General features: G+C 40.8%; 1 protein-coding gene across 5 annotated transcripts in view; it reads right to left on the reverse strand.

The window, feature by feature from the left end:
* Positions 1-13,947, reverse strand: part of AFF3 (ALF transcription elongation factor 3) — a 450,181-nt gene that overhangs the window by 352,602 nt on the left and 83,632 nt on the right. Inside the window, exon 1 of one of the 5 annotated variants that reach the window (XM_089688113.1) lies at positions 10,323-10,474. The exons of 3 other annotated variants lie outside the window; for them this stretch is intronic. In XM_089688113.1, the coding sequence (XP_089544239.1) occupies positions 10,323-10,428 (106 nt within the window). In that variant the 5' untranslated portion in view covers positions 10,429-10,474. Of the gene's footprint in view, positions 1-10,322; positions 10,475-13,947 lie in introns of those variants that run through there. One more of the 5 variants, XM_089688115.1, reaches the window with a different exon arrangement.

Here is a 13,947-nt window from a genome sequence, read left to right on the forward strand (position 1 = left end):
CCTTTCATATGCAGCTAAAGAGTAAAGTAAACCTCAGTCAGCGCTGAGCGAACTATTGGCGCTTTATAAATACTGTATAATAATAATATAATAATAATAAACCTGTGCTGTATAGAGGAGACTCTTGGATGTAACATCTTACTATTACTCTGCCCATCTGCCTAACCTATACACCACTGTAGCTACCTTAAAAATGAACATTTACTGTAGGTATGAGGCATACATATATGCTTCTTACTCCATCTCACAATGTAGTGCTCAGTTCAATATTATCCTTCCCAAGCCCTTTCACATGGATAGTGAGAGGAATGCAATTTTGCTTCTGATTTTTTTGTAGTGTTTATAAATATACGTTACACATACTGTGTATTTTTTATAATGCACAGCTTTTTAGATTAGAGAAGACTCAATTTGGGATTGAATTCAGTTAGGATTGTGAAAGTTGATATTCCTATTTATGTTTAGAAACAACTACTCAAAGCATAGCAACGTTCCATCAGGTAACTGTGTTTTTGGTTTATTGTACCATTGCCTTCAGAAAGATGGGATCACACCAAAACACCTATTCACTATGCCAAGGGGATGATCTACAAACTGGATGCAGCGTCAGGAATATGCTTTTACTCAAGTGTTTTGACTTAATGGCACTACTCCCGCTGTCTATACTCCAAAAATTTAATCACTTTCTAAAACTTGAACTTCTATAAGAAGTTCACATTTACAAGCTCCACCTGTTGCATTCAGAGCCATCAAATTACTGTTATATTTAATGATTCATTAGGCAAATATGAATCATCTGAAAGATGATAGTTCTTTAAAATTAATACAGGGGTCATAACGCATTCTGCCACACCTGAAATGCATAAAGCAGTAATGTGGGTTCATCCAAGGAAATGTAGTAAGTTTTAAAACTTTGACCTTTTTTTTTTTAACCATAATGTCTAATGACAATACAGAGAAAAGAAAATGAACAGTGAATTGTTTTTAATTTTATAAGGGACTTTCAAAGCATAACATGAACCTCGCAGGGTGTTGGGTACAATGGAATTATAAAAGGAAACAATAAGATGAGCTATTGAAAGGTTTATTCAATTTAACTAATAGTCAATTACCAAGTATGGAATGTTAAATACGAAGAAAACCAGTCAACCCAAGGTTTCCATGTTTAGTCAAAGGTGGGGCGTGAGGTTAACCTGTATGACAAAATTATTCTAAACCGCTCCTTGACCCCTGAACAATGGACTCTTGCATTCCGATACAGCCATAGCGTAATACAATGTTTCAACCATTGGGAATTGACACAAAAGGTTGTACACAGATAGTATCGGACGTCTTCCCAGTTGGCAAAATAATCACCATCTAATTCCCCCCTTTGTTGGAGATTATGTGGGCAAATCGGCACTATCTTTCAGACCTTCTGGGCATGCAAAAATCTAACTAGTTACTGGAGAAAAATCTTCTCTATCATTTCAGATACATTGGCAAAAGTATTGGGGCGCCTGCCTTTACGCACACATGAACTTAATGGCATCCCAATCTTAGTCTGTAGCATTGAATTGGCCCACCCTTTACAGCTATAACAGCTTCAAATCCTCTAGGAAGGCTCTCCACAAAGTTTAAGAGTGTGTCCATGGGAATGCACACATACTAGGGCCAATTTAGACAGGATCCAATTAACCTACCAGCATGTCTTTGGAGTTGTGGGAGGAAACCGGAGTACCCAGAGGAAACCCATGCAGTCACAGGGAGAGCATGCAAACTCCAGGCAGGTTGTGCCGTGGTTGGGATTCAAACAAACAGCCCTAGTACTGCCAGGCAGAAGTGCTAACCATTTAGCAACTCGCTCATCCATGTCATCCAGATCATGCACACTGTGACACTGATAAATATGTACTGGCTCTGGGGCAGTAAATCATCAAGTAGCAAAGGAATTGTAAGAGGACAGTCCAAAAACATGCACCTTCAAAAACAGGTCAACAAGAAAAGTGTCCTTATTTGCATCCTGACAGGTTTCTTGTACAAATAACATCAAATAGTGGTAATGAACAACATTTGCTATAATGATCATTTTGTCTTGGATGGTATATTAGAGAGTTTGTTATATTAGAGAGTAATATTTACTATAGTTTACTTTCCCATGGCAGCCAATGCTCTCACCTTCTTCTCTCCTGTCAGACCCTCAACCACATGCACAGTAAGTGATGACATTGGCTAGAGTGGTGACGAAATGACTGGAGAAAAACAATAGCTTTAGGAGACCAGTCATCCCCATGGCTATTGGTGAGAAGGAAGTCTGCAGGACCATGGACTAAGGTAAGTATTCATCTCTATTAGAACACTTGACAAAATGAGCATTGTAGCCTTTTTTGGCTTCGTTATATGGCCTAGAGTTAGGCTTTAGGTTTTACTGTAAGCATAGCAAATAAGTGGTAATACGAATTATACTAATTATATAACAGACAATTCCATAACATTTTAAAAAGCACAAATAGTAGTGAAGACTACATTTACAATAACTTTTAAACAAATAAAAAATATGCTCTAAAAAAATTTCCTGTAGTCCAAAAAAAAAAAAGCAGGCCATGGATTGCTAAAATGCCATAATATAGCATTAGCAACAGGTAGACAAATGCCATCACTGTAAAGCTTCAGGGAGCCTTCTCCTTATGTTCACCCAGCTGTCATTCAGAGCCTTCTTCATGAATTATTCTTATTCCAAGTATTAAGCCCAGCAAAGCACAATGCTTTTTTATATAATTTTATGCCTTTCTAGGGTACCATTCTATTCCTCATGGTAAATGTCAAGAAAGCCAACATTTGTGGATGGGGCTGAGCTCCTGTAAAATTCTTCTTTTCTAGCCTTAATAAAGAAAAAAATGTGTGGAGAGAATAGAGAAATCATGTTACACACAGTGCTGCCCTCATTTTCCTCAAAATGCAAAAGTTAGTAACAGACTAGTCAGATTTAAATCTCATGTCTGTGTTAGGTATTTGAGAGGAAACATTGAGGAAAAACAATACAGTTTAAGGCACGTTGCCACAAGGAAGGCCATTTAGATAGAATGCAGGTGGGTCAATAAACTTCTAGCAGTATCATAAACAGTATTTAGAAGAGTCTAAAAAATCTCTTATTGCAGCCCTATAGTAATGTTGTGAAACAATCTGTTGAATGGTTTAATCAGATACCCACCTTTGAGTCTGTTTTCAACTGAGCCTGAACTTTAATATACTGTATCTCAGGCTCCCAACTCTATCCATATACCATTATTCCTGCTGGAATAGTGTTACAATCACAAAAAAGTAGTTATACTAATTTATAAAAAAATAACAACTGGTTAGAAACCAAACACATCTATATCACAAGGTTCAAAGAGCTAACAGACTACATTGGACTTTTTAAATGATATTTGCATAATATCTGCTCCTACATCACTACCCTAAGAGCTTTTAATTGAATGGTGGTTGACTCAGCAACTAGTTGGTCAACAAAAGCTGCTGCAATTGCAACTCTTGCTTTCCATTAAAACCTTTCTGCGTTCACCACCAGAGGGGCTGCTCTTCGGTGAGGGAGACAAAAGATCCTTCTCCAGACCAGAACTCCAGGACAATGCCCTACAGCAAAAATCCTTTAGCATATTTTCTCTAGGCCATCAGCCCACCAACTACTGAGGCCCAAACTGCAAATCTTCTTTCAACCACCTTCTGGGGCCCCCTCCCAGGGATTGGCCAAGGTCTGATAAATATTCATAACTAAGTGATTGATCCTCTCTGCTCTATATTCTGGAAATTTCCTCCAGAAACAGGCAAGAGTAATCAATCACCCAGCATCTAGAAATAGATCACCACTCCATTGAGTACAGTAAACCAAAAACACAAATACATTTAGCCTACGTTTTTGGCAGGACACTACATTTTGATGGAATGCTAGGGGTCACTTATGAGAGAAACAGGACACTTTAATGTCACCAATGGAATGAAGCGACATCTTAAGGCCACTTAGGGGCTTCTTTGTCAAGTAGAGGTCACGTAGAAGTGACAATCTGTGAATGCTGCCTGAGAAAGAGGCCTCAAGTGGCTGTGAAGTGTCACTTCCTTGTGTTAGTGACATTAAAGCCTAAATGCAGTCAAAATAAGAAAAACAAAAATCAGCACAAGGGACATCACTATGTCCACCCTTTTTGCCCAGCTGCTCCATTTATAGAAGCTGTATTACAGTGCCAATGAATGAAACATGATTAATAGATCCTTTCTGGCTTCTAGTATTGGACGAGCTGGGTGGAAAGGGCCCACATGGTCGTCCTTTCTTAATGAGAGACTGTGACAGCCCCTTAGTTGTATTAACTCCCACTGCACTGAAAGACTATGGCACAGAGGGTGACGGAGGGGCATGAATGGAGGAGGTTTTATAACTAACAGAAGAGGCATCAACATATGGACACATCCTGCTAACTGCAAGATATGTTCCTTGTGCTGATTTTTCTTTTTCTTTTTTAATTTGGTTGCACTTAGGCTTTAGAGTGTCCAGTTGGTGTGCTGGCAATATCTTGGATTTGACTTAAGTTTTGGTGGTGTTTTACACCATTTCACAACAGCACCTTCCTTTCACTGTGTCTTATTTCTGTATGGGGTGTACTGAGCTCTTTGTATTTATGGATTTATGAGAGCCAATGACTCTGATATTTCAGAATGGACTTTCTCTGCATGGAACTAAAGACCAGATGAACATTTTAAGTACTTTTCAAACCCTATTTTCTTGCACCGTTTTTATTTTATTTTTATCAAAATTAGATTTTAACATCGTTAAGCAGAATCTCTGAAAGCTCTTATATGAAATGAAAGAAGCTTTTCCTCAGTGAAGCATACCATATTGTTAAAACTCTGTAATATTCCTGTCTTATCTTTTATTAATCACACCACCAGAAAAACCCTCCTAACTAAACTCTGACATTCACAACAATACCACATATGTGTGTATTATTTTGTTGCTTGCACTCATATTAGGGCCCAGAAACATTAGTGCGCATATTGCCTTTTTTATCCTACCATAACATAATCGCACCAACACTAAAATTAAAAAAAAAAAAAAATTTTAATCCTACCTAAACACACTGGACCTGGTGCTTCACCCTGACACTATCCCAGGTTAAGCCTGATCTAGCCATTTTATCTTTTTTTATTTATTTTACACACATTTTTTTTTAAATTTTCCTTCTATGGCTAGAAGAAAAAGATACTATAAGAGAAAGAGAGTACAGGGGTAGATTTTATTGAGTGATCAGTGTGATAGCTAATTACAGGCTATCACAGTAATCATGTCTTACTGCTCCTGATCATTACTATGAAGCAGTCGGTGACAAATCTATGTGCTAGGAATGTGCTATAAAGAGCACTTCCAGCACAAACGTTGTATACGTATATATGCAGTGCCTCAGAAGATTTCCCACTTACACACCAATGCATATACTGTATGTGTGAGCTTGGCATAAACAGGTTAAAGGTCTCAATGCCAACAGCAGATGCTGTGAACCTTGATTTTTCCATCAAAACACATGGTGGTGGCTACTGTTTGTGTGTGTAAAATATTCAAGATGAATTCCAGCTCTTAGCCTGGGTTCACATCCTGTACATGCGGTGCGGTACATCGCATGTGATTTGCATAGGAACTACACCGCATTCCTGTGCAAATCACATGCGAATTCTGTGCGGTGTAATTAGAGCCATACATTTTGTATGGCTCTATTCGCATCACACCACACTAAAAACACGCCGGACCCTTTTTTTGGTCCGCACTAGAAGCGGATCGCATGGGTATTCACACCTATGTGATCCGATTCTGCACATTGCACCACGTTTTGCAGACAGCTTTCAGGGTGCTGTTAACATACACACCCGCAGTGGTAAGCATGAACAGGGTGCAATTCTGATGCGGTGCAGAATTAATACTAAAAATGCTGCAAATTCCGCACTGAACTAGGGCTCAATGTTGCTAGATGGTTACACTGGTCCAGCTTGGGTCTATGTAACTATGCATATGCCATATAGTTGCAAGAAAAAGTATGTAAACCCCTTGGGATTACGTGGAGTTTTGCTTGAACTGGGCATAAAATGTGCTCTGAACGTCATCTAAGTCACAACAATAGAAGAACACAGTCTGCTGAACATAATACTACACAAACATTAGATGTTGCCATGGTTTAATTGCACATAACATGTAAACATTCACAGTGCAGGGAGGAAAAAGTATGTGAGGCCCTAGCTTAATGACTTCTCCCAGAGCTAATTGGAGCCAGGAGTGAGCCAAACTTGACTCCAATCAGTGGGATGATATTGGATGTGTTGCTGACAGCTGTCCTGCCCTTAAAAAACACACACCTGTTTTGGGTTTACTGGTTTCAAGAAGCACTGTCTGATGTGAACCATGCCTCGCAGAAAAGAGCTCTCAGAAGACCTACAATCAAGAATTGTTGACTTGCATGAAGCTGGAAAGAGTTACAAAAGTATCTCCAAAAGCCTTGATGTTCATGTGTCCACGGTAAGACAGACTGTCTACAAATGGAGAAAGTTTAGCACTGTTGCTACTCTCCCTAGGCTTGGTCGTCCTGTAAAAATGACTGCAAGAGCACAGCGCAGAATGCTGCATGAGGTAAAGAAGAATCCCAAAGTGTCAGCTAAAGACCTACAGAAATCTCTGGCACATGCTAACATTTTTGTTGACACATCTACAATAAGGAAAACATTAAACAAGAATGGAGTACATGGGAGGACACCACGAAGGAAGCCATTGCTGTCCAAAAAGAATATTGCAGCACGTTTGAAGTTTGCAAAAGAGCACCTGGATGTTCCACAGCACTACTGGCAAAATATACTGTGGACAGATGAAACCAAGATTGAGTTGTTTGGGAAGAACACACAACACTATGTGTGGAGAAAAAAAGGCACAGCACACCAACATCAAAACCTCATCCCCACTGTAAAACATGGCGGAGGGAGCATCATGGTTTGGGGCTGCTTTGCTGCATCAGGGCCTGGACGGATTGTTGTCATTGATGGGAAAATGAATTCCAGAGTTTATCAAGACATTTTGCAGGAAAACGTACGACCATCTGTCCGCCAACTGAAGCTCCGCAGAGGATAGGTGATGCAACAAAACAATGACCCAAAGCATACAAGTAATTCAACAAAACAATGACTGCAACAGCACAGAATACGCCTTCTGGAGTGGCCCAGTCAGAGTTCTGACCTCAAACCGATTGAAATGCTGTGGCATGACCTTAAGAGAGCGATTCACCCCAGACATCCCAAGAATATTGCTACACTGAAACAGTTTTGTGGAGAGGAGTGGTCCAAAATTACTCCAGATCAATGTGCAGGTCTGATCTGCAACTACAGGAAACGTTTGGTTGAGGTTATTGCTGCCAAAGGAGGGTCAACCAGTTATTAAGTCCAAAGGTTCACATACTTTTTCCTCCCTGCACTGTGAATGTTTACATGTTATGTGCAATTAAACCATGGCAACATCTAATGTTTGTGTAGTATTATGTTCAGCAGACTGTGTTCTTCTATTATTGTGACTTAGATGACGTTCAGAGCAAATTTTATGCCCAATTCATGCAAAACTCCACGTAATCCCAAGGGGTTCACATACTTTTTCTTGCAACTGTATCTGTGGAATCCCTCTAGAAGGTGGAAATCACTGTAGCACTGGTACTACTAGTACTACAGTGATCTCCACTAGTTTCTGGGTCCTGTGCTGGAGGTAGGCCGCTGGGCACAGGTGCCATTCAGAGTTTTCTATGCAGTTTCTCAATGAATGCAATGAGTTTTTGATTGGATGAGATGAAGGGATAGTGACACACAATGCAGCAGGGCAGTCATTTCATTGCAGGTATAAGACTATTTAATTTCTAAGATAAACAAAAAAATGTTTGGACCATTGCCCACTGTCTGCAAATGTTGGTCTACAGTTTGGCAGTGATTCCTAATATACAGAGAGGTGCCTTCGTATAGTGTATTACACTTCTGTACCTAAGGTGAACCTATGCCCAAACTATACACATCAAAGTATTATTATGGACAAGCAGTAAAACACCCTTTAAAAAAAGCCCTCTTTCACCTCTGCAGCTGCACGCATCGTGGAGAAATTAATCTTCCAGACCCTCAAGGCCTGAAGTACTAGATTGCTAGCCTGGAAGCAATTACTAAAAGGTACAGGTAAAAATGGGAGATATTACAAATGTTCATTTTCTTTACTGTGTATTAATTTATTAATTAAATTATTTATTTCAGGTACTTATATAGCGCTGTCAATTTATGCAGCGCTTTACATATATATATTGTACATTCACATCAGTCCCTAACCCTTGAAGGGCATACAATCTAAGGTCCCTAACTTACATTCATACATACACATACTAGGGCCAATTTAGACAGGATCCAATTAACCTATCGTGTCTTTGGATTGTAGGAGGAAACCGGAGTACCCAGAGGAAACCTTCACAGGCACAGGGAGAAAATGCAAACTCCAGGCAGGTGGTGCCATTGTTGGGATTCGAACACATACTAGGGCCAATTTAGACAGGATCCAATTAACCTACCAGCATGTCTTTGGAGTGTGGGAGGAAACCGGAGTATCCGGAGGAAACCCATGCAGGTACAGGGAGAACATGCAGACTCCAGGCAGGTGGTGCCATTGTTGGGATTCAAACACATACTAGGGCCAATTTAGACAGGATCCAATTAACCTACTAGCATGTCTTTGGAGTGTGGGAGGAAACCAGAGTATCCAGAGGAAACCCCTGCAGGCACAGGGAGAACATGCAGGTGGTGCCGTTTTTACAGTGTACACTTGCACTACACTTTCAATATTGTCATGTAAATAAAATGTTTATTTTTTTAGACAGTGCAGAAATTGTCTAATTTTCTGTCTACATAAATTTTAGAAATCACTCTCTGTCTCTAAATGATTATATAGATGTAGATATATACTGTATATTCATTGTTAAGGTATATTCATTCCTTACTACCTGAATGCAAAATGGCAATCCTGTTTTTATATCCTTTGCACTGGCTCCATAAAGTGCAAACTAATATAGCATTTACATGTAAATCCATCAGCTTTATTCTTTTCTAAGGAGCACTGCATTTGTCCAGCAGCTCAGGAAACACTTTAGTAATATACATTTGTTCAGACAAACATCAATGGCGAGCACTTAGCAGAGCACACAGTGAAGATACTCTCTGGGGAACATGATACTGTACTGAACAGACTGTACCTGTTCTTTTTCCCATTTAGCCATGTTACAATATCATAATTCTACATTTACAGCAGCGATGTAAATCATAAACTGTAAATTGTGTCTTAATGTCTCTGGAATGGAAATAATGGAAATCATTGTACCCAAAACCATTTTGCGCTTACCTTTGTGCTCTGATGACACTGGGAGACATTTCATATATAAACTATACAGCGCTGTTAAATAAGGAACTAAGTGATACGGAGAGATACCGCTAATAGCTGTTTGAGTAGTGCATTTGCTGTGGGGGGTGAAGATGTAATTACTCTGTATTTATGGATATAGCTTTCATAATCGACTTTCACCTTGAAATCAACCTCTGAGGCTTGCCATTTAGTGAACTGTCTCTGTTTACACCTGCTATGTCAGCTTCCTTTATTGTTAGAGAGATGTTAAAACAGCAATCAGCTGCCTGCAGAATGTGCCTCAAACTGCTCTAGCAATTGCTAATTAGAAGGGAATGTTTACTTTACATCCTGTTCTAGTTTCAAATGTGACAGGCCATCAACCTGCCTAATTAAATTTGCCATACCCTTTCATCCAAAGCCATTTCTTCAAGTGGCACGGATCCTAAAAATGCAGCTACTTTTGCCATCCAAGATCAGATTGCAGATCCATTTGCTTTGGCACATGGCAAAAAAAAAAAAAAACACACGACAAATGAACTTTTAACATCCTCAACATTCTGCCCCACATATACATGATGAGTGCCACCTTCTAACAGCAATACAAACATCATCCTTACAAATCGCATCCGCCTGGTGATTACAAAGCATAGCATTTGTTTTGTCATTTAAAATATATTGGTATTTTATTATTTCTATGTCAGAGGCACTGCCAGTGCTGAAAAAAGTTTTCCTCCCAGAAATAGTGAAGATGAGCTCATGAAATGCAGTGTGGCGTTCCTTTTAAGTGATGGATAACAATGTGTGCTGGTACAAAGCATTGTAAATAACCCTATTATGGCTGCACTAATGATAAATCCTTTTGATTTCCTAAAAAGAAGCAAAGGAAAAAATGAGCTCTTACCAAACATAAAGGGATCTTCATCTCCTGTGATATAATGTATGCCATTCTGAAAGCTGGAAGATGTAAACAATCCTCCTTTTGAGTGTCTTGCTGCGTGAGCACACATGCATAGCACAACAGAAAGCACTTATATAAATAGGGCAGCCACTGCTGACAGTGGCTACGTATTGCTTGGCTGATCTCGGTTATGTGACATGCGCCTGCAGCTCTACCCTTGTACTGAACAGAGAAAGCTGCAAGTATATCACCATCATCACAACATACACAGGGCTAGCATGTTTTAATGTATGCTGGGATTACTACACCAACTGTAATGCACTACATTTATCCAAGAATTGATTTTTTTTCTAAAGCCCATTCTCTCCAATAAAAAGGAAAATGTAAAAATAATAATAAAATACTGTTAAACATTGCAGCAATTTATCAGAAGACAATGAGATTGTGCCTTCAATGTGATGCATATTGAAATCTGCACTAAATGATGTATAAGCCAGCGAACAATACTATCCTACTGATATTCTAAAACAGAATGAAATATAATGAAACTTGTTGAAATCTTTTCCTAACTGACCGTTGTGAGTGTTATCTGTACATACTGTATGTCTTGCTGCTTTAGCATTAAATATTTATATGTTGCAGGCATACAAAAGTTCTAGTGGAGGGCAAAGAAAGTAGAGTGCGTCAAAGCAGAAACTCCATATTTTCCTCTCCTACAAAAATACCTATTTTACTATAGGGAATTCTGTGCAGGGGCATCCCTAGGGTTGGTGTCACCCGGTGCGATAACACTTGGTGAGACCCCCTCCGACGATCCCCGCAGAATGGATCAGATCTGCGGTTTGAGCATGATGAATCGGACTCCGATCCATTATGCTCAATCCACAGATTTGATCCATCCTGCAGGGATCGTCGGCTTTTTTTACAACTTACCTTTTCGTGGAGCGGGTCCAGTGTCACCCCGTATAGGTTGCATGCCAACAATCCCCGCAGGATGGTTCGGATCTGCGGATTGAGCATAATGGATCGGAGTCCGATCCATTATGCTCCCCAATCCGCAGATCCAATCTATCCTTCAGGGATCGTTGCCTTTTGTTACAACTTACCTTTTCGTGGAGCGGGTCCAGTGTCACCCCGTATAGGTTGCATGCCGACAATCCCCGCAGGATGGTTCGGATCTGCGGATTGAGCATAATGGATCAGAGGCCAATCCATTATGCTCCCCAATCCGCAGATCCGATCCATCATGCGGGGATCGTCGGCTTTCTTTACATTTTACCTTTTCGTAGAGCGGGTCCATTGTCACCCCGTGCAGTAGGTGTCACCCGGTGCGGTGCGCACCCCTGACACCTTCCTCGGGACGCCACTGATTCTGTGTAAGCATGGTGTAAATGGGTTATCCATACTTCTGGTGGTTTTGCCTCTGAAATGATCTTGTAAAGACTGGACTTCTTCTTACCAGGGTAGTATGAACCCCATTCAGTTTTTTACTTTGAAGCTTAGTCCAGCAAGGTATGAAATACTGGGGTAGATTTACTAAAACGGGAGCACTCAGAATCTGGCACAGCCATGCATGGTAGCCAATCAACTTCTAACTTCCGCTTGTTCAATTAAGCTTTAGCCCTTTACCCCGATCTGTGATTAGCTGTGTCCATCAGTGCACATCAGTGCAGCCTCATCAGTGCCCATTACTGCAGCCTCATCCACGGGAGAGTGCAGGTGGTGGGGTTCTGGGAGGACGTTCATGGATGCCTTCCCAGAACTAGACAACCACACTGTAGCTGTCGTTTTGCCATAGCGAGGTCAGAAAGCAGTTCATTGACTCATAACCTCTTTCTGTAGTGTAAAAACTAACACTTCCTGTGAAGAAACTGCATATCCTAAAATCCCTGGGTCTCTAGGTCTAATGATGTTGCAGGTGAGAGCAATTAACAGAAAGGATGCTAGAAGAGATGTGTTTGTTTTATAAAACATTTGCAATGCAACACAGAGAAATAGCTAGGCATGCATGGGACCTGGATCAAGAAGGTGAATAGGGACAAGGTAGGTGGATTAATGAAAGGAGATAGATGAATTGAACCGCCATGACACTACAAACTGCAGGCACAGCATGTGAGCCCATCATTACAAGATAAGGCAAACAAACAGCACAGGGGATATAACTACACGAATACCTAATTAACAACAAAAACATTTGGAAGCATGCAATGCCTTGTTTTCTAGAATAATGCATATCTAACAAAGGAAATATGCTTACAGGAGGGGTAAGCAGAAAGCTAACCTTGATTTGCTGCCCCTCCTCCCCAACCAGGCTGTATTGATTAAAGCAAGTCTATAAGTCTAAAACTCAATCTATCCAAAACTGAGCTCATAATAACGCCGCCCCCCCCAGTTGCCTCTGCCCCTGATTTCTCAGTCAGGATCAATAGCACCACTATTTTATTCTATCTTTTCATGTGATAACACTGAAGAAATGACACTTTGCTACAATGTAAAGTAGTGAGTGTACAGCTTGTATAACAGTGTAAATTCGCTGTCCCCTCAAAATAACTGAACACACAGCCATTAATGTCTAAACCGCTGGCAACATAAGTGAGTACACCACTAAGTGAAAATGTCCAAATTGGGCCCAATTATCCATTTTCCCTCCCCGGTGTCATGTGACTGGTTAGTGTTACAAGGTCTCAGGTGTTAATGGGGAACAGATGTGTTAAATTTGGTATTATCGCTCTCACCCTCTCATACTGGTCACTGAAAGTTCAACATGGCACCTCATGTTAAAGAACTCTATGAGGATCTGAAATAAAGAATTGTTGCTCTACATAAAGATGGCCTAGGCTATAAGAAGATTGCCAAGACCCTGAAACTGAACTGCAGCATGGTGGCCAAGACCATACAGCGGTTTAACAGGACAGGTTCCACTCAGAACAGGCCTCACCATGGTTGACCAAAGAAGTTGAATGCACATGCTCAGCGTCATATCCAGAGGTTGTCTTTGGATGTATGAGTGCTGCCAGCATTGCTGCAGAGGTGAAAGGGGTGGGGGGTCAGCCTGTCAGTGTTCAGACCATATGCTAGACACTGCATCAAATTGGTCTGCATGGCTGTCATCCCAGAAGGAAGACTCTTCTAAAGATGATGCAAAAGAGAGCCCGCAAACAGTTTTCTGAAGACAAGCAGACTAAGGACATGGATTACTGGAACCATGTCCTGTGGTCTGATGAGACCAAGATAAACTGATTTGGTTCACATGGTGTCAAGCGTGTGTCATGGTAACCAGGTGCGGAGTACAAAGACAAGTGTGTCTTGCCTACAGTCAGGCATGGTGGTGGGAGTGTCATGGTCTGGGTCTGCATGAGTGCTGCCGGCACTGGGGAGCTACAGTTCATTGAGGGAACCATGAATACCAACATGTACTGTGACATACTTAAGCAGAGCATGATCCCCTCCCTTCCGAGACTGGACCACAGGGCAGTGATCCGACATGATAACAACCCCAAACACACCTCCAAGATGACCACTGCCTTGCTAAAAAAGCTGAGGGTAAAGGTGATGGACTGGCCAAGCATGTCTCCAGACCTAAACCCTATTGAGCATCTGTGGGGCATCCTCAAACGGAAGGTGAATG

Source organism: Staurois parvus, unplaced genomic scaffold (assembly GCF_062004578.1).
Source record: "Staurois parvus isolate SC_StPar_1 unplaced genomic scaffold, SC_StPar_1.0 ptg000446l, whole genome shotgun sequence".
Lineage (NCBI taxonomy): Eukaryota > Metazoa > Chordata > Amphibia > Anura > Ranidae > Staurois > Staurois parvus.